Below are 22,226 nucleotides of genomic sequence, written 5' to 3'. Positions count from 1 at the left end.
AGAGCAGTAACACAAATAGACTTGCGCTCAGTCTCAAACCCAGAGCCTCTGGACACACCCTGTACTTTGTGGCAGGTCACGTTTTCTGCTTTTATTTTGGGACTGTACATTTTTTAGACGTGGATCTGTTTCAATGTCATCTGAGGCTAAAAGTGAAATGTAGACTGAACAACTCGTGTCTATTTCGAGTTGTAAAAATTCCTATATTTCCTGTTTCCTACATCACAATACCCTAATGTACACTAATATTGAAATAGAGTTTGAAATTTGAGTTTGAATCATCACCACAGTTCTTCCAAAATCATCATCACCACAAGTCAAAACTTTCCATTAATCACTGGTATGTTTAATCCTGGTTTAATCCTGGTTTAGTCCCGGTTTAATCCCAGTTCAGTCCTGTTTTCATTGTGGTTTACACCAGGTTTAAATCTGCTTTATTCCTGGTTTGGTTCTGGTTTAGATCTGGATTAGTCCTGGTTTAAATGTTCTTTAGTCCTGGTTTAGTCCTTATAGACATTGATAGGGCAGAGTACCTGGTCTCCGGTGCTGTTTCTCCATCCAGATGTAGCAGTTGTTTTGAGCGACCCCTGTCTGTGAGTCGAGGAATGGCATGCGCACGCTCCTCTCTGCGCAGAGACGTGCATTATAGCTACGGCAGTGTTCAATGGCCTCTCGATAGAACTGATCTCCAAGGCTGAAAACACACAACGATAACACAGCTGAGTGACAAGTAACACAAGACTGAAAAACACAACGATAACACAGCTGAGTGAGGTCAAGTAAGGAGGTCGTGAGTTAGATTGAACTGGATTGCACAATGTATTTATTATAAACAATGTCAAAATCTCATCTTGTCTCGTTCTCTTTTAGTGTTTTGGTGTTTCGTCTCGTCTTGTGGAAATTTAATCTCGTACTACTCCTATCAGATATTAATCAATACTAAAACTAGTATCGAAACTAGACAATTATTTGACTAGGTTTGATACTACAAAAGTCTATCTTACATTTACTCAATTATAGGTGGTTTTATTGTCAAAAATACTTTGAAAAACAGCTATTCTTAGTATGAGCAGGGTTGCCTCTCTACAGATCTGACCTGTAACTTGGTCTGGTTTCTTTTCCATGGAGATAGAAAGGTTTAATACCATACTGTGAAACATTCTAGACAAAGCTATAACATCTCTATGAAGAAAAGCATTTCACAGACCCCCCCACCCCTAAAATTACACAATGCACCTTGTCTTGAAATAGGCCAAATAATTTCGGGGAAAATATTATAATTTATGTTGTAATTTGATATAATTCTCACAACTAGTCCTGTCACATGCTCAAATATTTTACCATCTGGACTTAGAAGGAATCGTACGTGTTGTTCGACTCCCCACAGGAGAATTAACGTCTCTGTTAATGTCCTTTTTATGGTGAATGGGAAAAACACATGTCCAGATCTGCTAATGCCTGAGTATGGTTACCACGTCAACAGCAAGATACCACTCCAAATGGAAAGGGCTGTTTTGACAGCACATCCCTTATTCAAATACGAAAGGTTTTAAAACATTGAAAGCAACAGACCAGAGCTTCAATGGGTAACTTTTTTTATGTCATTTAACTTTTCTTTCTCCATGGAGACAAACTATGTGGCTACCAGGCCAAATTACAAGTCAGATCTGTGGAGAAGTGACCATCCTTACAGTTAGAATGTACATTTGTCAACAGTAATAAAAACATCTGTATTGGATTAAACATAAGATAGATATGTTTAATGACATAGTGTGGAACATTCCAGGAAAAACAATAACATCAGGTTATGTTACATGGTCCTATATTATACAAAGTTGACTCATGTGAGCTTTAAGCCATGTTATAATGCTGTTACCTCATCAAAAGCATACCCACACTTATGTTTCACTGTGTACTTCCATTCACATGTTTATTATTAGTCTCTTTATATCTCCAAAGCTCAAAATGTTCTACCTTGTGATGTTATGTAGTGGCATTTCTCAAGTTAACCGCTCATGTTTACCTTTTCTTCAGAGAGACTGTAGAGATTGTCAATTCTAGGTCTGAAATTATCCAAATGATACTTATGAACCTGTACTGGGTTTACACACTCAGCAGAGCACTTCCTGTATTACGACATGACATCACATGGTGCAACAGAGTGTTTTCTGCTTGAGAGAACTCAGCCTAATATGCAGGTTTGTGTGGTAAACATTTGTGAAGGAAACAAAACACAACTCCAGGTCTGTTTTTGAAGACAAAACAGCATTATAGATCAGAAAATAGTATTTGATGAACGTTAGAGATAAAACAAGCAGGAACAATGAACCTTGTCACCAAAATTAATTTTCAGGTTGGAAATGTATGAGGAGTAGACTGTATAATGAAAGACATTATGCTGCTGGCCTGAGATGATTCAGATGTTGTTTTCAAAGTGAAGCATAAATATACGACACGACAAGACCAAAAATAAATAAATACATAAAAATAAAAATGAAGGAATGAGTAAAGACAGTGACAAGAAAGATTTACTGAGAGGAGGAGACAGGGTAACCACTCTGCCACAGTAAACTAATGTCTCTTCTGCATTGTGATTGTATTGTATTGATTGGATTCTGTTCAAAGTTCACATTTTAAAAGAAGAACTGATGCAAAAGACTGACAAATTAATACAAGAATCACATTTCAGAACATGTATACAGATCTAAATTACAGGGTTAGCAATTATTATGTAGAAAAAGACAAGACATTTTGTTGTTTGTGGGGGAAATTATGGTACAAAAATTGCTGGGCACAGACTCAAATCCCCAGCAAAGGCCGAAGATTTTGTTTTGGTCAGTCTGCTGCCTAAATACACACGAAGTTTTATGAACACTTTAATATGAAGAGAATGCTGAACAAAACATGCCTACAAGGTTTGTGCTAAAAAGGGCTGTGGGTGAGTTTGTTTTAAGTTTAAATCACATAATTTGGTGGAATGTGATCAAAACCGGTCCTACATATTGGCCCAAATTTATAGTCAAAGTTTATTGGCATGATCTGTATCTGCATTTGCTTTGAAAAAATCTGTAACAGACTTGGCAGCCATTTTTACCCACCGTCATCAATATGCTAAATATGAGATGCTTTTTTTCAAGATTGGCAGATATAACTGCAAAAACCCACTGACATTGGCTGATGCTGATATTGGAACTGATTATTGCCCATCCCTTTTTTTTTTTTTTACATCTTGGCCCATTGCCCCCTCCTCTGTGTTGAAAAACTGCATCTTTGTGAGTTTCATATTAACCAGGCACTTATGTCCTCTCTCACATTCTTAACATTTCTGAGCATTTCTGCAGCAAGAATCTGTCATTTGTTCATTTATTTAGATTAAGCAAATGACTTCACTTGTAGGGACCAGGATGCATGGTTTTGGAAAAAAACAAATCTAAAATAAATAATGATTTTTCTGACAAGGATTGCCATTTTAATTAGATTTGCAATGTATGTTTAAAAGTAGGATTCAACTCCAGGAGTATTAAAAGGCCTGTATCAGATTTTTTTCACCATGTATTTCAGGAAAAGGTGTCTTGCCCATAGACATGTAAATATAAATGTACATAGCTAACCCACTTGCCAGGTTAGTGTGCATGGTGGCGCTTCCGGCTCCATCGACTTTTTTTCCAGTTGACTTTACATCGAGAAATCGTCACCTCTCTCTGTAACTGCTGCAGTGAGCCTCATCATTTTGGTCTTCAAATGTTCGTATTAACCCGCTCTACATGATCCTGGTGCTTTTATTTGACTATTTTGTATCTAAATAAATTCCATTTCCTAATATGGACCTCGCTCCAAATTTGCTCCTATAACTGCGAGCTTCATTTGACTGGAGCTGAACGCCTTCAGACACGTCACACTCCCTTAGTCCACTTCTTTATACAGTTTATGGTCTAACTCCAGATGTATTGTACAGTATAAGCAGCTCTTGAGGCCAAAATACATCCACCATGTTTTGTCTGCATCTAATAAGAAAGTGTTTTATCCTCCAAGAACCATGCTAGTTGCTTATAAACTCCCTCATTGCAGTGAATAGTTAGGGTGCTCAGTATGCATAAGGTAAGTGAGGAATAACTCTGGACCACGGCAAACTGTTTCAAATGAACTAGTAGTGCCTTTTATATGTGAGAGAAGACTGAAAACGAATACAAAAATCCGATGCATTTGAATAAAAGATGGTTTGTTCTTTGCAGAGAACATTCTATTCTTTAAATAATTGCAGTCTTTGAAAACTTTGCCAAGTGAAATTGTGTTTTCTAGTAGGGACTTGCGTTCGGTTCACAGTGTGCCCTTTAAACACTTCCAGAGGCAAACATTTGAGAGAAGGTTGAAATTTGAACTGCTAAAATAATACAAGAATCATTTCAGGATTTCAGAACATGTTTGTCGAGGTCAGGGCTGTCAAAAGTTTCGGAAATAAGATACTAATTGATGGTGACACAAGTATCGAAACTAGATCTTGAGCTCTATCAGAACAAGTATAAGAGCACATAGACTAGTATACGCTCATGGACCACTATGGAACCTTCCTGCACCACTGACGATTACACAGATATAAGACCACATGGTAATTTAAAAGAAAGCACTACAATTAATGTTGAAAATCACATTCAAAATTAAAGGGTTACCAGTATTTATGCAGAATAAGAGGATATTTTATAGCTAGGTTGGCGCCACCTAGTGCCTCTGCTCAATTTCATTTCTCTCCAGCGACTAGGTCAGAAATCAAAATACACTAGACAGTTCACAAAAATCCCGGAAGTACGAGCTCAGGCACCAGCCAATCAGCAAAGCCGTACATTTTGTGTGGTCAACAATTCCTGAGATCGAGGATTTAAAGCCGAAATAAAGAGAATGTTTGGTGAATTTTATCAAGGGGAAAGACGTTATTGTCCTTCTTCCTACAAGATTTGGGAAAAGCTTAATATACCAGTTAGCCCCGTTAGCAGCACATTACATACATCACAAGCAAATAGCAGCAATTGGTTAAATGCAAAAAAGTATTTGCTTATTGTTGAGCGAATGAATCCTAATGCTGCGAGGTCAAACGGTTTCCACAAAGTGAAACCAGCTGGTGAATCAGGCTATATATTTTATAGTTTGTGGAGGAAATTATGATACCTCAAAAATTACAGCCTTTGCAATTTGCTAATTGCATCCATTCAAATTGCAATTTCGATTTGTGATTCATTAAATTCTAAACTACAGGGTTAGCCGCTTTTATTTCTCAAATAGGACATTATAAAACCAATGCAATTTGCCAGTTGTGATTATCCAAACTGTGTATTCATTTCTGTTTAATCTTGATGATAAATATTCATACATGGCCTGTTTAATCCTGTGTCTGTGCAGGAGCAGAGGAGCAGGGGGTGGGTCTTTGATGTGAGCTGTCAGTCATTCTCCATTTACATCCTCTCCTCATGCTTTGTATTCGACACATTAAAAGCATTTATTATCAAGGATCACTGGTTTATTTATAGCGTTGGCGTGTATGATTGAGAGATGAATTTCAAATGTTGTTAGCCTGGTTTTAGTCTTACAAGGAAATAAATGGCAAAATGGTTATCACATCACCTTGTTACAAGAACATCCCTGGTTTGATTGTAGTGTGATTTTCAACACTAAACCACAGTATTTTCTTTTATCTCACCAGGTGGTCTTACATCTGTGTAATCCCTTGGTCGTCCAGGTATACTCCATACTACGGATGTAACAATAACCGAAATATCATAATATCGCATAGTCAGAGTTCTCATAATAATATTGTGAACCATCACAATATATCGAATTACAAGTCTGTTTGCTTAAATTAAGAGTTATGGTGTGGCATAAGCTAAAAAAAAAAAAAAGACAGAGGGAACTACATAGACCATGATCCTTTGCTCCATTTCAGTGTAGACTATAATAGATAATAGAAATAGCAATTCTAAACACTTTTAAGTCTTAATTCTTTGGATTAAGTCTTGTCAAGACATTATAAGAGGAAAAAGTAGCATGTTAACAGTTTTGTTTGCCTCTACAAAATATCGCAATAAATACTGTACCGTGAGATGTATATCGTGAAAATATCGTACCGAGAGATTTGGAAATTGTTACATCGTGAGCCTCCCTTTTGCTCAAATGAGTATCTAGTTTCGATACTAGTTTTAGAATCGTTTAGTATCTGATTCACGATACTTTTGACAACCCTAACCCAGTGACACTAAAGGAAGGGTCAAATGCAGAGGATATATTTCCCATATGAGTATTGCACAACGTTTTTATGTTATATTCATGTTTTATTTACTTGTCCTTTAACTTCCTTCCTTACAGACCCCAAAACAAAAGTCTGATTTAGTGTCTCTTGCTTGGAAACACATTTGAGCCATATCTGATGAAAACATAATGCCCACTCCCTCCTTCCCTCCCTCTTTCTGTACAGTGGGCACTCCCCCCATTCAGAACAAAAACACATGTACAAAACATGCTCCAGCCAATCGGACATATAATTCCTTATGCCTGGAAATCCCAAGGCCCCCTCCTCTTTCTCTCTTTCTCTCTTTTTCTTCTACACCTCTTCACCCGCTCTCTCCCTCTTCCTTCTCCACCCTTCCTCTGATTTCCCTCTCCCTCCCTTTCCCACCCCCTCCTTCCTCATTTACTCCTATTTTATCTCCCACAATCTTCCTCTATTTTTCTCATCATTCCCTTTTTCTTCTCCTTTTACTTCTTCCTTTCATCTTGCTCTCTGTTCACTCCCCTCTTCCCCATCTCTCTCCCCTTCCTTTCACTTTCTTGACCTCTTCTTTCCCTTTTCCTGCCATCTTTCTCTACCCGTCCTTTGCCCTTTTCCATCCTCTGCTCTCACCCTCTTGCTTTCCTATGCCCACATTTTCCTCTCTACCTCCATTCCCTCTTTCTTCTTCTGCCTCACTCTCTCCCTTTCTCTCTCTCTCTCTTCACCCTCACCCTTGCTCTCTTCTCTTACCCATCTCTCCTCCCTTCTTTCTCTCCTCACTCTCTCTGACTCCCTCTTCTCTTATCCATCTTTTCTCACTCACTTCTCTCCCTCTTTCTATCCCCCTCTCTCATCTGCCCCTTTTCCCCTCCCTCCACTCCTGCCTTATCTTAAACTCACCCCTCCCTTTCTCCCCCTCCACTCTCTCCCCCTTTTGCTCTCCTCTGTTACCCTCCAGTCTACTCTGTCTCTCTCTTTCCCCTCTCTTTTCAATCCCCCCCTCCACTCCCATTTTATCTGACCCCTCCCTCTCTCCCCCTCCCCTCTCTCCCCCTCTTTCTCTCTCCCTCCTTCCGTAGACAAAGAACATACCCCCCAATGTACCAAATGTTGTTCTGTGCAGTGGTGATAAATACAGCCAGCCAGACAAGCCCCCCAAACAAGCTCTAATACTCTATCATTCACTATCCCTCTCTCCTCCTCCTCCTCTATCTATCTCTCCATTTTTATTTTTGTTTCCTTCTTTTTCTCCCTCTGTATCTCTCTTCCCCTCCTCTCTCTCTCCTACTCTTACTCTACCTCCTATTTCTGATCTCCCTTGCTCCTTTCTTCCCTTATATTCTCCTTGACCCCTCTCTACTTCCCTCACCACCTTTTTCTAACTCTGCTCCCACTCTCTTCTTCTGCACCTCTCTCCCTCCCTCTCCCACATCTCTCTTTCTATCTTTCTCCTACCTCCTCCCTCCATTCCTCTACCCTTTCTTTCTCTTTTATTTCTCTCTCCACCTCTTTATCCCCCCCTCCCTTTCTCTCCTCTCTCCATTCCTCGCTCTCATCCTCCCTTCACTCCCTTGTCTGCCATCCTTTCCTCCTCCCTCTCTCTCCCTCCTTTCTCTCTCTTTCTCACTTAAATTGGGGGAGGGGCGGTAGAACAGATGTATCTAACAAACAAAAAAATACACACTTAGACCCCGACCCCCTCCTCTCCTCCTCCTCTCTCTCTTTCTCTCCTCTTCTGACCTACATCTCAGCAACCATACCTTTAGATTTACCCAAAAACAAACAGCTGCCAATGTAAAACCATAGAAAAAGTAATCATTGCAACCATAGAAAATATTGAAATAAATTTAAATAAATGCTTGAAATTGCTGTAAGTTTGAACAGTTTATATCATAATTTGTATTTATTTATTTTAGTTTAAAGTTCCTATATTACACAAAAAAACTGAGTTGTGTTTTGTTTCATTCACACATGTTTGAGTAATCCTTTAGTCTTTCTACATCTCCAAAGCTCAAAATGTTCTGTTGCACCTTGTGATGTCACATAGTGGTAGTTTTCAAGTTAGAAGATACTTTTTACCTTCAGTTCAGTAGAGTTTGGAAATTCCCCTTGGCTGAAACTATCCAAATGATACTTAATCTTTTAAAGGTGTATGGAGTTTAAAAACAAAGCGAAGCACTTCCTGTTTTACCACATGGCATCACAAGGTGGAACACCTTGGGTCTGGGTGTTAAACATGAGTGAACAAAACAAAACACAGCTCCAGGTATGATTTTGATAATGAAACACTATAACATCAGAAAATAAGCCAATACAGTACCTTAAAAAAATATTACTGCATCTAATGTCCCCTTTGAGAAAATTATCTCATTCTACGTAAAAAGCTGCTAACCCTGCAGTTTAGACCTCTACAAACATGTTCTGAAATACATGCAATTCTTGGATTACTTTAGTCTTCTCTCAAATGTTAATGCTCCTGGATGGGTTTAAAATATGCACTGTGAAAGGAATCTTAATTATAAAAACAAATCAGTCCAAAAATGACTATTCTACCAAAATAATCAAATAACTTTGACCAAAACTGCAGAACCATCCAAGCCCTCTCATTATTAAAACCCATAAATACAACAATTTCTTTATATATGGAACTTAGATATTTTAGCAAAATGTTTTAGCTTTATAACATCTTATCACATTGTTCCCTCATCAAAAACATTTACATGTCATCCATGCAAGAAACCTGACAAACCTGATGTGATGGGCAGTAGTTTCATTAGTGGTATGCACGCTTGTGTTGTGATACACTGAGAAGTGTCAAAAGAAAAAAAAAATATATATATATATATATATATATATATATATATATATATATATATATATATATGTATATGTGTGTGTGTGTATGTGTGTGTATATGTGTGTATATATATATATATATATATATATATATATATATATATATATATATATATATATATATATATATATATATATATATATATATATATATATATATATATATATATATATATATATATATATTATATATATATGTGTGTGTGCACTTGTTTAAGCTGGGAACTTGAACTGCTAACTTTCTACTGTCTCTTTATCAGTTAACTGAAATCTTTGTTGCAGTTTTGCATTTAAATCCAGGACAAACCATACACTTGATACACCTGATCTGATAAAATTCCAGATATGCCATGAATAGATCTGCCATAGATGACGATTCTAGAGTAAACATTGTAACCAAATATATATATTTTTTTTCATTTATTTAAAGTACATTAATGTACATAAGAAGTATACCTGGTACACTTAATGCACATTTCACTTTTTTTTTTTTTTTTTTTTTTTTATTTAAGCTTGAAAAGAAGTAGGAAGATGCAAACGCATTAAATCCTACTTCCTATCTGAACTGATGAACTAATACAAGACCCTGTGCATTTCAGAACATGTTTGTAGAGGTATAAACTAAAGGGTTAGCAGCTTTTACACAAAGTAAGACCCTATGAAAACACAGGGTGGGCATCTGACACACAGGGACATTTCAACATGTTTGTAGAGGTCCAATCTACAGGTATAAAAAAAGCTTTCTATACAAAAAGAGAGACGTTGTGTTCTTTGCGGAGACCATCCAATTATCTATATAACTACAGCCTTTGCATTTTGATAATTGCAATTTCAGTTTGATTTCGATCTATTGTTCAGCCCTAATTTAAATCCTGTGCAAAGCCTTCACTCCTGGGGCTGGCTGATTGAAATCAAAACAAAATTGCAATTTGATTGGTAACAATTATCAACAGCATGATTTTTGCTATAAATGTCCTCTTTGTGAACTAAATGCCCCTGTGTGTCAGATGCCCTCCATGTGTCACCATGGAGCCTTATTCTGAAATGCATGAGATTCTTGTATTAGTTTAGGGCAGCAATATTAATCACAATGAAATCGAATTGAAATTTGAATGGATGCAATTAGCAAATTGTAGAGGCCGCAATTGTTTTGTACAATAATTTTCTTCCCAAACAACAAAAAACTCTGTAGTTTAAATCTGTACAAAAATGTTCTGAAATGTGATTCTTGTATTGGTTTGTCAGTTCATTTCATTTCAGTCTTTTTGTCAATTCTTCTGGATGCATTTTAAATGTGAACTTTGAACAGAATCCTATTATTATAACATGAAATGCAAATCAAAACACAATGCTTGTCAGAAAAATCGCAATTACATTTTTCATTTCTATCACTGAATCTTAGTTTTTAAAAATACATTGCAAATCTTTGCAATGCTTCAGCCTTTATCATTAATTTAAATGCAGTGGGGGATCAGATAGAATAAAAGAGGGCAGATGTCGCTCTCCCCTTCATGGTAAGATCCCCCCAATCCTGGACCCAAGAGGATTCTGGGACAATCTAATCTTATGGAAATGCAACACAAACAATGATGATGTCTGAGAGTGATTACATAAACACATTACCACAGTAGTAATAACAATTGGTCCATAATGTGTGTTAAAAATGTGTATATGCTCAAAATGTTACAATAGGAATTGGAAATATATTGACAAAAAATAAATTTTGAAAATGATAATCAGAATTTGTTTTACCAATCCAACAGAAATACAAAAACATGGCTTTAAATGCATTAGTTCAGGTTTATCAGACCAAAAGGGTTACTTTATCAAAAACATACCTGGAGTTATGTTTTGTTTCATTCACACATTTTGAGTAATCCTGCATTATTAGGGTTTTGAAGGTAGTTTAGTAGAGATTGGAAATTCCAGGGCTGAAATGATCCAAATGATTCTAGTGAATGTATATGGACTTTAAAAACACAGTGGACAACTTCCTGTATTAACACCATGACATCACAAGGTGGAACAGAGTGTTTTCTGTTTGAGAAAAAAATTCATCCTAAATATGCATGGTTTGTGTGTTAAACAAATGAAAAAAAAACAAAAAACAACACAACTCCAAGCATGGTTTTGATAAGGAAACAAACAGTGTAATATGCCCCCTTTAACATTTCAACATGCTTACAAATTGATGTCTTAATCAAAAGCCCATCTCAATTTGTTACATTATACAAGAAAGGAAATTTATAATTTCGTTTATGCAGTCTATTTCATATTTTTAGCCTATGTCAGATAAGACCTATACTATGATATTATTTTCTCATTCATACATTTATACATAAAAAATAACAACACAATCCAATATTCTCATCACAAATTACATATAAACCTGTTTAGTTGTTTTGGTTAACGCGGCACAGCCTTTGGTGTTTTATTTCTAAGGTCAGTCAGTGTTGAATACGGGCTTGAGGCGAAGTTACGGTCGCCTCCTTTCAGAGCAGAAAAGCGCACATTTAGTCAATATTTCTGCAGCAATAATTTCCCTACGACCCCACAAGAGGAGCGGCGCATTCACTATTTACCACTGCAGGTTTTCTTCTCTCCAAAGCCGTAATAATCAGACGTAATAACGCACCATTGTTTATCCATCTGACAGTAGCTACAAGAGCGAGAGCAGCGCGGAAAACAACGACATGGTATCAATCAATCTGCGCTTTGTGTCGCTGTTATTACACGCGTATTACCCGTGCAAATTCACTCATATGGCTACGATACGGTCCACAACGTAAACTTAAGGCTAGCTTTGCAAAAACACAACTTTGGTAAGCGTAAAACCATGCGTAACCGTGCATCATCTTGGCATATCTGGAGATGTGTGCACAAAAAGCAGAATTCGTGATGCTATGCGTGTATTCGACAAGCAGCAAACAAGGCAAAACGACGCTAAATGATATGATTATGTTTTATCAGAGCATTTTATGAATTCTGCCATCCTTAAAAACATCGCTATTGCAGCAGCATTGTGGCATCCAGCGCGCGTAAAAGATGAGAACATTAAAATGCACTTACGTTTTCAAAGGATTATGAATGACAGTCGCCATTTTCCTGCTGGACTGTAACGTAATATTCCAACAAATCTCGGTGTGTGTAGTTTGGGACCCTAATGAAAAAAACACAGCAGCCAATGCGCTTGTGTCCACTCTGTGCCCCCTCCAATGCAACAGCGGGACCGAGAAAGAAGGCGTGGTATCTAAAGCTGTCAAACCAACGTACCAATCAATCATAAATAATCTGATAAAATAACTCCACTGTATCTTTTTCATATATTAATGCATTTATTTCATATACAATAATATGGTTTACAATTTTATTAGTCTTATCAATTTGGCCTGAAAACTGTTTTGATGCTGTCCATGATTTTTATAGAAATAAAAAATAATAACAACTGTGATTTGATTATTTATTTGTTATTCATGGCTCGTATTTAATCAAATATATATTTACAAATATGAAATATAATACAATAATAATAAATATATTTTCAATAAGAGCCAAACCTGTTTAAAAATATCCAATGATACGCTGCTACGTCACGGGAGTGGGAGGGGCAAAATGGCGGACAGTTTCAGGAGCTAGCCCACGATGCACCGAAATTATTCATTTTTGATAGTGAAATAAGTTGAAAATACAAAATATGTAATATATAAAGACGCGTTTAGTTAGACTACTAAGATTTCTAGTTGTATATTTACTTCACAATTGTTGTTTTTGTAGTTATAATCTGTAAAAACCCGAAAAGGTAGCAGGGTGCTAACCGTGCTAACAGTAAACACGCTAAAAACATTGAATAAAATCATTGGCAAAGAAAGACAAAGCCTAATCTTTTGTAAAAGTATCAGAAATGAGAAGGTGGAACTGGAGAGACGGAGAGAGGCCATACAGGAGACACGGACGGAGCAGAGGGAATCACCAGAGAAGAGACAACAACCAGTGGTACAGGTAAAAACAGTGCAAAAAAGATTGAGAATTGATTCTTTGCATCTGATGTCATTAGCGTTCACTGGGGGTGTGATACTAACTGTAAGCATTGCTGTGTCTGTAGCTCTGTTACTCAAATTATACTTAAATCTAAAATGTAATGTTATGTAAGCAGAAAGAACTGGCTTAGCTGGAACTACATCAGGTGAGCTGATGTGTGTAAGTATTTTACACACAAAATTACAGTCACAAGTTACCTAGCATTAGCCAACAGTTTTTCAGGTAGTCATGCTCACATTACTGTTGAAAAGCAAACACCTAAACAGGACCATGAACGCTCGTATTGATCACAAACTCCTGAAAATGTGTTGTGAGTTTTCAGACAATTTTGTAATGCTGCAAAGGCTACCTCTTCCCAGGACCCATCTCCAGATTTTGAGTTAGGTTGTATTCATAAATAGATTAGATATTTTTGTTTTGTAAGGCATAGGCAAATGCATTTAAGACTTTACTAACTGGGACCATTCAAATTGTGGTATAGTTTTGAGAGTGTTTTTTTTTTTTTTTTTTGGCAGGAATGACAGATACTATGAACCAACCCAACGAACTGAAAGTCAACCTGCTCCTTCATCGTCCTCTTCTTCCTCTTCCTCTTCCTCTGCCTCCTCCAGCTCTGCCGCTCCAGGTACGATACCTGTTCTGCATAATTTTGTTTTGTAATGCTATTTCTATTTATTAAATTTTTTTTTAACAAAATTAAATAAAAATTTAAATTTATATCTCCAGAGCTTCCTGGTTTCTACTTTGACCCAGAGAAGAACCGATACTTCCGCCTGTTGCCAGGTCATAACAACTGTAACCCGCTGACCTCCGAGCAGCTGAGACAGAAGGAGAGAGAGAAGAAGAGAGAGAGGAGCCTCATGGAAGATGATAATCCCAGAAAAGTGAGCAGCAACTGGACAAGAAAGAAAATCCAAAACTTTATTACTCGAACAAGGCCAACAGATTTGCATAAACAGATTAAAACAGATTGCTACTGATACTAATACTGAAAATATGACTTCCAAATTAGCTCTCAGAGAAGACTCTCTTAAGATAAAAAACATATTTTTCTGTAACTGTTACATTTAAATTGTCCTACACGCGATTTTGAACTGTGAGTCAGAAACATGTATTAGTTTTGTCTGTTAACATTGGTCTTGTTATAGTCACAAGCAGCTGTTTCAATATGGCGCTAATGCCACAAACTGCCTTTTAAAATGTAATAGCAATGTCATTCAGTCACATTTTTTAAATATATTAGCTTTTACAATATATTGTATGGGACAAGACAAGAAGTACGTGGATTTGAGCATTTGCAACAAGCTACTATGTCTACTATCAGCTACAATATGAAATCCATAATAACTTTTTTTGTTTGTTTATTTGTTTTGTTTTTTATTCAACAGAAAGCACCAAGATCAGGAGTTAACATGACGCTGCTTCTACAAAAAAGACAATTTGGAACCATTCCTGTCAGATCCTACTGCAGGTATACAATATAGCCATGGTTTTGTTTAGTGTGTTTATCATGTGAAGAATGTGATCCTAACCAGAGTTACTTTTAAAACTGTTAATATGTAAAACACTTTGAGTTGTTGATTTGTATGAATAGTGCTTGGAATAACTCGAGTTTGATTAATTACATGTTTGCAGATTGTCACATGAGGTGAAAGTGAGTGGAATGAGGCGTCAAAAACTGGAGATTCTAAATACAGACCACAACAGTCAGAGCACAGATAACTTCAGAATGATGGTGGTGAGAGCATACACAAGCTAATTCTTAAACCTAAAATATCTGTATAAATGGAAAAATAAAACAATTCAGAAGTCACAATTATATCATGAACATTTTTGACTACTAATCTGAAGTAGAGGGTTTTTTGTTTTTTTTTGTTTTTGTCAAATTCACTTGACTAGTCCATATTTTCAAATATTTCAATGTCCAGTATCCATTAAGCCAGAATCATTATATTACTTTTTATTAAATATATCTAAACTAATCTACCGGGTGAGTTTTTAATGATACATATCTAATCCTTTGCACATTTGATATTTTGTTTTTCTTGTCTTTAGGGAGACTCTTCATCTGAGCGAGTTTTCACTGTCAGCGATGTGTCTCATGGTGGAGCCAAATACGGAATCATGAACCTCCGCAGCAGCAGAAACAAGACCCCCCTCACTGTGGAGATGTGTGACAACCACCTCTTCACAAACCGCAAAGTAAAACATTAGAAAATACCTTTCCTTCTACCTCTTTACAGTACCTCATTTATGCTGTACGTTCTAGATGCGTACAGATACACACGGAGGCATCTGTCCATCCTCTGCAATGTTTTGTCCATGATCTAACCTGCCTCCTCAGAACATGGGGATTCTTAGCTACAGACTGATACATGAGCTAACCACTGGGGATAGTAATAAACACAGCTCGATAGTTAAAGCTAAACTTTTAAAAAAGTGACTAGAACAAACTTCAGAACAAATAAATGCTTCTCTCACCTCATTTTTTTTTCTTACTATTTTCTAACAGAAGTGCTCTTAAACCTGCTGTGAGCACCTCCATGTTTGTTTATTTGCATTTCATTTGTTTCGGTAAATTCTCTGATTTTGTGCACCCTCTGGTGGTTGTTTAAGAAAATGCTGTCTTGATATTAAAAACGTTTGGAAGTATAAATGCAATGATGGTTACAGACCTGTTTACATACAAAAGTGAACCATAGTGGTGCTGCTGAATTCTACCTGTTTCACAGATGCAAAAAGTAAATAAAAAAGAGCAGTTGGTATATATGGGGAGTAGGGGAAAACAGGAATTTTCAGAGCAATGATGTTTTCAATACAGGAGAAAAAAGATTACTCTAGCACGCATGAATGACTTTAAATACATTTTTGAGAGGATAAATGAGAAGGGGAAACAACTATGACATGATTAAACCATCTATTTTGGAGAATAAGTCTCATTTAAACACTTGACACTAGATCAAGGTCCATGTTTGACTTGACCTTTTTTTGTTCCAGGTGAATTCAGTTTGTTGGGCCTCAGTCAACCACCAAGACTCCCATGTTTTATATCCTTCAAGTGCTTCAGAGATTTGTTTTTGCACTTTTTGATGAGCTGAGACTTGACATATAGAGCACTTTCCTCTTTTATTTCAGTTTCTTTTTCCTTGACTGTGCTGTTCAGGTTGTGTTTGGTTGGAGCCGCAGACACTCCCGGTTGTGTCAGTTTACTTCCTGTGTCTCTTTACAGCAATTCAAACCCAGGTAAAAACTGATGCGATTTCTATAGTGGAGGTGGTAGATATGTCAAAAAATTTACAATATTGCCAAAACAATCGCAATATGTCAACTTACAATATGGAATTTGTCGTCTGTAATTAAAACTAGCTGACACAGAAATGTCAAGTGTAATCTTCCAAATGAGGATATGATGTCTTTTTTTTTTTTACTTTTTGTAGTAAATTGTATGGTTTATTTACATTTTGTGCACAGGTGCATTTTTAGCACATTCACTGATGCATTTTTGTCAAGATTGCCCTTCAAGTTATTTATCAGTCATTTGTTTTTCTAATTGTGCTTTTATTCTTGCTTTTCCAGAACAACCAGAGACACTGTGTAATTTTAAAATCGCCTCAGCCTGGTCCTGCGCCTGGTGTTCCCATCCTCAGTTTGACAAAACCTTCAGCACAGGTAAGGAACCAAAGATTTTTAAAAAGATGCAAAGAAGTGTTGATGCACTCTCTGAGTGCTTTTCTAGTTAGGTTTAATATTGTACTTCCTGGTGGGAAATCATGACATAACAATAAATTCCAAGTGTTACCTAGCGAAACTCCTCTAATGTACACAGAAATGATAATCTGGCAAATACAGATTTAAGAAAACACCTTTATTTTATTGAAATCCTGCTTGAAATATGATAAACTAGAAAAGCACTCAGAGAGCGCAGACCTCCGCCAAGGACTACCCCCATTTTTTATATAAATTGCGATAAAATCAGTCTTCTGGATCAGAACCGGATCAGCCTTTGGAATATGAAAGAGGATCCCATTGTCCATCCCTGAGTCAAATTTCATGGGGTTTGGTCAATAATTAACCGAGATATTGAGAAACAAAATTTTTGGCCCCATTTACCACAATGTAAACTAAAATTTCAAAGTGATCCAGAATCCAGGATTTCTCCCAAATCACCCCCAAAATGAAATCGGTCCGTAACTTTTTGAGTTATGTTGCTAACAGACAAACAAACAAACAGACAAACGCCGGCAAAAACATAACCTCCTTGGCGGAGGTAAAAATGTGTTTCTTGTATAAATTGTGCAGAACTTTTTAATAGAATTCTCCCAAGTGTGATGTCATCAGTATGTTTGAACTCTCTACTTCCTGTAATTTTCAAGATATTTTTCAACTTTTCTGTGCAAATTGCTTCTTGATTGGTCATTTATATTTACAATAGTTACAATCTCACCAAATAAAGTAAAAATTAGAAAAACAAACAAAAAAATGTCATATGCACATTAAGCCTTTTTAGTGCTTCTGTGTTGTGATTATCCTTGTGATTTTTACAGGTTTGTCTCGAAGGATCATTCTCAAGGATGCAGAAAATGGACGCACTCAGACCTACAGTGTTTCCAGTGATGTTTTGGCTCAACACTTTTCTCTCAAGGTGAGCTCTGCTACAAAGAAATGCACTGTCTTATATTTGTGCCTGCTTGGGGTAGAACCACTGTATAATAATGTATAATAAAGTGTATATCTGGCTTTATGTTTACATGGCTGTTCTTCTTGGTAACACCCTCTCTCTGTTCCTCAGGCCCCGGTTCTGTTCAGTGGCTGCAGGTCTGGTGAAGTCTTCGGTCTGGATCTGAGGCAACGCAGTCGAAAAGGACAGAGCTGGAAAACTCATCGCCTCCACCAGGGGGCAGCCATCACCTCCATCAGAGTCCTCAATGACCACAACTACCTTCTGGCTGCGGACATGCTTGGACAGGTCAGTGCTTCTATTCAAGGGTTATTGAAAGCTTATAACATTATCACTGGGGTTGTGTTTTGCTTCATTCACATCTGTTATATTAATCCTGATCCTTTATGGTCATTTCCACTGCTGCCAATATATTATAACATTATTTGGTGCCAACACTAAATCCAGATGAAGGGAGTGTAGACCTTAACCTTACAATTACACCACTATGAAAATATGAATAATGCATTACTTTATTTTTTTTATGTAGATAAAGTTGTGGGATGTGCGGGTCTCTAAGTCTGTGCAGCAGTACAAAGGACATTACAATGAACACGCCCTCCTACCTGTACATGTCAGAGAACCAGAGGGACTCGTGCTCGCAGGTAAACCCCTCTACACTAAAAAAATAATTTGAATAGATCCTTTTTTCAGACCAAGGTTTAGTTTGTTTTCATACAAAATATACATGACAGTTTCGACTGCTCATGGTCTTCTTCAGACTGGTCACGTGATGCAGGAGTCCATCGAAATACAGAAATGTGCCCACAGGACTTTAAACCAGGATAATGGGGGCATTTTTACTCTCACAACTGGGATACTGCCCTGAAGAAGTCGGACTGCAGATGGTGCTGTGTTCCTACTGGAGACAGTGCCATCTGCAGACCTTTGTAAATCAGCTGACCAGATACGTCACAGCAACAATATGTGACCACTCTAAGGAATACACGTTTGTTTAATTATTATATGCTACTGATTGTTCATTGTCCCTCTGATTGTTTCCACAGTGGGTCAGGACTGTTACACTCGGATCTGGAGCCTCCAAGATGGCCGCCTGCTCCGCACCATCCCCTCCCCTCACCCCACAGCCAACGACCTCATCCCCAGTGTGGTCTTCTCCTCAAACCTCGGTGGACAAAATGGACCCCCGGGACTCATCATGGCTGTCAAAAACGAACTGTTCTATTACCCGTACAACACAGACGCTGAGGAAATTATACAAACTGTTTAATAAGTTTAAGAAAAACTCTGCCAAAAGAGGCATTTTATATGATCAGCAATTGGTTTCTCTGAATTCTAAACAAACCCATATCAGTCAGTTCTGATTAGCAGTACTTTTTCTCACACTGTCTCACCCATTTTGAAATCAAAAGATTTAATGGAGAAGTTATTGCTCTGCCCTGAATATTCCACATTATGGCATTAAACTGTCTTTTGTTTATTTAATTACAGTTGAATAGGCTTACCTTTCCACAGGGCTGACCTGTATGTGGAACATTCTAGGCAAAGAAGTAACATCTTCATGGAGACAAGTAAGTGCAGAACCTTCACCCTAACTTTAACTGTCTGGTTAAGTTCATTAGGTCTTCTGATATGATGATTATAAGAATAGGAATCTAAAGTATAATAATAATATATCTATATATGGCACCTTTTAACCTTAACTATTGGGTAGAATTTATTTCCTCTGTCAAAGCAGAGGCCTGTCTCACATGTTCAGGAAGACTATGCCAGGTTTTAGCTGTATAAAATTGAAACACTGACTGCCCATGTTTAGTCCTGGCTTAGCCCATGTTTGGTCCTGACTCTGGGCACCAGCGGAAGGCCAGTCCTTGAGCTCCTAGGAGTTTTTAATTGGTAGTAACAAGTTTACTATTGTTGACATATTGATAAATGTCCTTGATTTTTCTATTGCACTTTGTCTTTGCCATAAAATACTGTTTGGTCTTGATCTTGTAAATGTGTGACGTGAATTTGTATTTTTGAATGTAAATAGACCGAGCCACGTGTTGTCAATAATGAATAGGCAGGGGGAGTGTTTCTGTGGGGGAGGGCTTTAGTTCCTCTGACACCCCTCCCCTCTCATGCACACAGCAACAGTAGCCTCCTCTGTAGTCTAGCACAGAGCTTCCCGGAGCTGTCTGCAGAGCTACAAACCACGTAAGTAAACAGCTTGGACTTTCTAACGCCAACACTTATGTGCTTATACCACCCATGTTTGACACTGGCTAGAAAGACAGTCAGTTCTCTCTATATTTTCTTACATATGCATGCTACTTAGCAATAGCCTCCTGATAGCCTGCCCTACTACCAAACAGAAAGAAGATGGTTTTGCTCAATGTAGCTAAGGTAATGAATGAATTAGTTAATTTAAAGTGTGAAGTTTGGGCAGTGCACTCCTGGATGTCAGACCTGAAAAGCTCAGTGTTGGTGCAGGATTGTTAGATAAACTTTATTGATCCACAAGGGAAATTATTTGGACATGGTAGCTCACTCCTCACAATATAATATAATAAAGAGTAAAAAATATAAATGGTAATAATACATTTTAAATAAGTAGCAAAAAAGATAAGATCTGTACAGTGGCTCCTCACACAGCTCTGGGGCTAGCATGGCCAGTGTAGAGAGCTCTGCTGTGTGTGGCAAAATTACTGATTTATTTGATTTGGTGCAATTTTACTCAGCCTTTCCTATACTATGTTGCAGTAAAAATGCAACATATACTATGTTGCATTTTCCCTCCTGTTTCAGTCGACAAAGAGAATAAGGCCCCATGGATCAGACTTGTGGTTCTCCTACCTTGATTTATACTGCAGCGATCAGTTCACCACTCCAGGAAGTGTGTTTAAAGCAAGAGCCTTGTGACAAGCCGATCACCACATCACCCTCCTCTGACACCGATGAAGAGAATACCCTGGACAGCAGTGAAGAGTATCGGGAGACATACACTGGAACAAAGCTGTATGTGTGTGACCAGTGTGGAACATCCCTGGGTTCAGCATGCTCCCTCAAAACACACATGAGGATCCACACTGGTGAGAGACCTTACAGCTGTGACGAATGTGGGAAGACCTTCAGATCATCTTCGGGTTTAAACGAACATCGGGGCATTCACACTGGACTGAAGCCCTTCAAGTGTGAACAGTGTGGGAAGGGCTTTAAGAACAAAAAATCCCTCTGTGATCACCAGCGCCTGCACAGTGACGAACACCCATACAAGTGTGACCAGTGTGGAAAGGCATTTAAGAGATCGAATCATCTGTCTGAACACTACCAAACCCACACAGGAGAGAAATTGTACAGCTGTGATCTATGTCTAAAGACTTTCAAAACCTCACAAGCACGTTCAGTCCACAGATGGAGCCACAGTGACCATTTGCCTCATGAATGCGACCAGTGTGGGATATCCATGGTAACGAAGTAGAAACTGGAAAATCACATGAAAACCCACACCGGAGAAAGACCATACCGCTGCGATGACTGCGCCCAGAAGTTCAGTCGGCAGGATTCGCTTCATCTACACCGGAGCATTCCCTCTGGAGTCCCTCTGGAGTTAAACCGTTTGAGTGTGACCAGTGTGGGAAGAGATTTAGAATCAAACGCTCACTCAGAAGTCATTGGCAAACTCACACACGAGACAAAGCAAATAAATTAAAATGATAATATTGAACCAAATGTATGCCACAGACACAGAAACCCAAGAGCAGAATCACTCCTTCAAAAAACAATTATAATGTACAATATAGTGAAAAACCACAAACATCAATGAATAAATGTAAAATGTTTGTACTTAGTTTGTATCTGTAATGAACCACAGAAATTCTTTATTCAATCCTAAATTACAGTCACAAGTTGGCATTAGTTACTCACTCTCACCTTTTTGTTGAAAATCGAACACTTAAACAGGACCAACACTCACATTCATCACAGGTTTTCTTTAAATTCATTTTGTATCTTGTCTTGAGAGATGTTCCCCACATCAAATCTGTGGAGGGGAGTCAACCCCACTCAGTCAGAATTCTAGGTATTTTTCAGCTATAAAACCACCTGTAATTGAATAAATGTAAGGTAGAACTGTAATGTTGAACATTCCAGGCAGAGTAATGACACCCATAGAAACAAGCACATGACAGACACCCAACCAAAAAGTTGCGCACCTCTAAATGTTTCAAAGTTGTTATAAATATTAAATAAGCTAATAGAAGATATGCATTACACATCAAACACGGTTCTTCTGTTAAAATGAAAACACTGTTCCATCTTGTGATGTCGTGGTAATACAGAAGTGCTCCACTGTGTTTTTAATCTCTATACACGTTCATTAGAATCACTTGGCATAATTATATAAATGTTTATGTA

The 22,226-nt window shown here is 37.6% G+C and overlaps 3 protein-coding genes across 5 annotated transcripts in view; 2 read left to right on the top strand and 1 right to left on the bottom strand.

Annotated features, from left to right (window-relative positions):
* The window catches only part of dpf3 (double PHD fingers 3), a 32,124-nt gene extending 19,812 nt beyond the window's left edge, over window positions 1–12,312 (bottom strand). For 2 of the 3 annotated variants that reach the window (XM_020919119.2, XM_020919120.2), the window contains exons 1-2: window positions 12,182–12,312; window positions 534–694 (exon numbers count right to left, since the gene is read on the bottom strand). In XM_020919119.2, coding sequence (XP_020774778.1) covers window positions 534–694; window positions 12,182–12,213 — 193 coding nt within the window. In that variant the 5' untranslated portion in view covers window positions 12,214–12,312. Of the gene's footprint in view, window positions 1–533; window positions 695–1,974; window positions 2,046–12,181 lie in introns of those variants that run through there. The other variant, XM_055149314.1, reaches the window with a different exon arrangement.
* Window positions 12,313–12,713: 401 nt separating this feature from the next.
* Window positions 12,714–19,818, top strand: wdr21 (WD repeat domain 21). The gene is made up of 13 exons (XM_020919126.2): window positions 12,714–13,111; window positions 13,666–13,775; window positions 13,877–14,034; window positions 14,539–14,621; window positions 14,786–14,888; window positions 15,206–15,352; window positions 16,148–16,197; window positions 16,314–16,393; window positions 16,727–16,819; window positions 17,695–17,792; window positions 17,940–18,116; window positions 18,358–18,472; window positions 18,875–19,818. Exons 1-13 carry the CDS (start codon window positions 13,014–13,016, stop codon window positions 19,096–19,098), a joined length of 1,536 nt encoding a protein of 511 aa, XP_020774785.2. The 5' UTR covers window positions 12,714–13,013; the 3' UTR covers window positions 19,099–19,818.
* A 97-nt stretch (window positions 19,819–19,915) lies between these two features.
* On the top strand, window positions 19,916–21,352 carry LOC110155065 (zinc finger protein 723-like). The gene has a single exon (XM_055149654.1). It carries the CDS (start codon window positions 20,641–20,643, stop codon window positions 21,289–21,291), a length of 651 nt encoding a protein of 216 aa, XP_055005629.1. The 5' UTR covers window positions 19,916–20,640; the 3' UTR covers window positions 21,292–21,352.
* Window positions 21,353–22,226: the final 874 nt, after the last annotated feature.

Source organism: Boleophthalmus pectinirostris, unplaced genomic scaffold (assembly GCF_026225935.1).
Source record: "Boleophthalmus pectinirostris isolate CB_2022bp ecotype Guang Dong unplaced genomic scaffold, ASM2622593v1 HiC_scaffold_13, whole genome shotgun sequence".
In the NCBI taxonomy this organism is placed as follows: domain Eukaryota; kingdom Metazoa; phylum Chordata; class Actinopteri; order Gobiiformes; family Gobiidae; genus Boleophthalmus; species Boleophthalmus pectinirostris.
This window is presented reverse-complemented; position numbering and strand designations above follow the sequence as displayed.

Bases quoted from the DNA above. Each gene is read 5' to 3' on its own strand.
- wdr21 (XM_020919126.2), top strand. From the start codon at position 13,014: ATGAGAAGGTGGAACTGGAGAGACGGAGAGAGGCCATACAGGAGACAC. The intron at 14,889-15,205 runs GTGAGAGCATAC...TCTTGTCTTTAG, and splicing joins ATAACTTCAGAATGATGGTG to GGAGACTCTTCATCTGAGCG. The intron at 16,394-16,726 runs GTAAAAACTGAT...TTGCTTTTCCAG, and splicing joins TTACAGCAATTCAAACCCAG to AACAACCAGAGACACTGTGT.
- LOC110155065 (XM_055149654.1), top strand. From the start codon at position 20,641: ATGGATCAGACTTGTGGTTCTCCTACCTTGATTTATACTGCAGCGATC.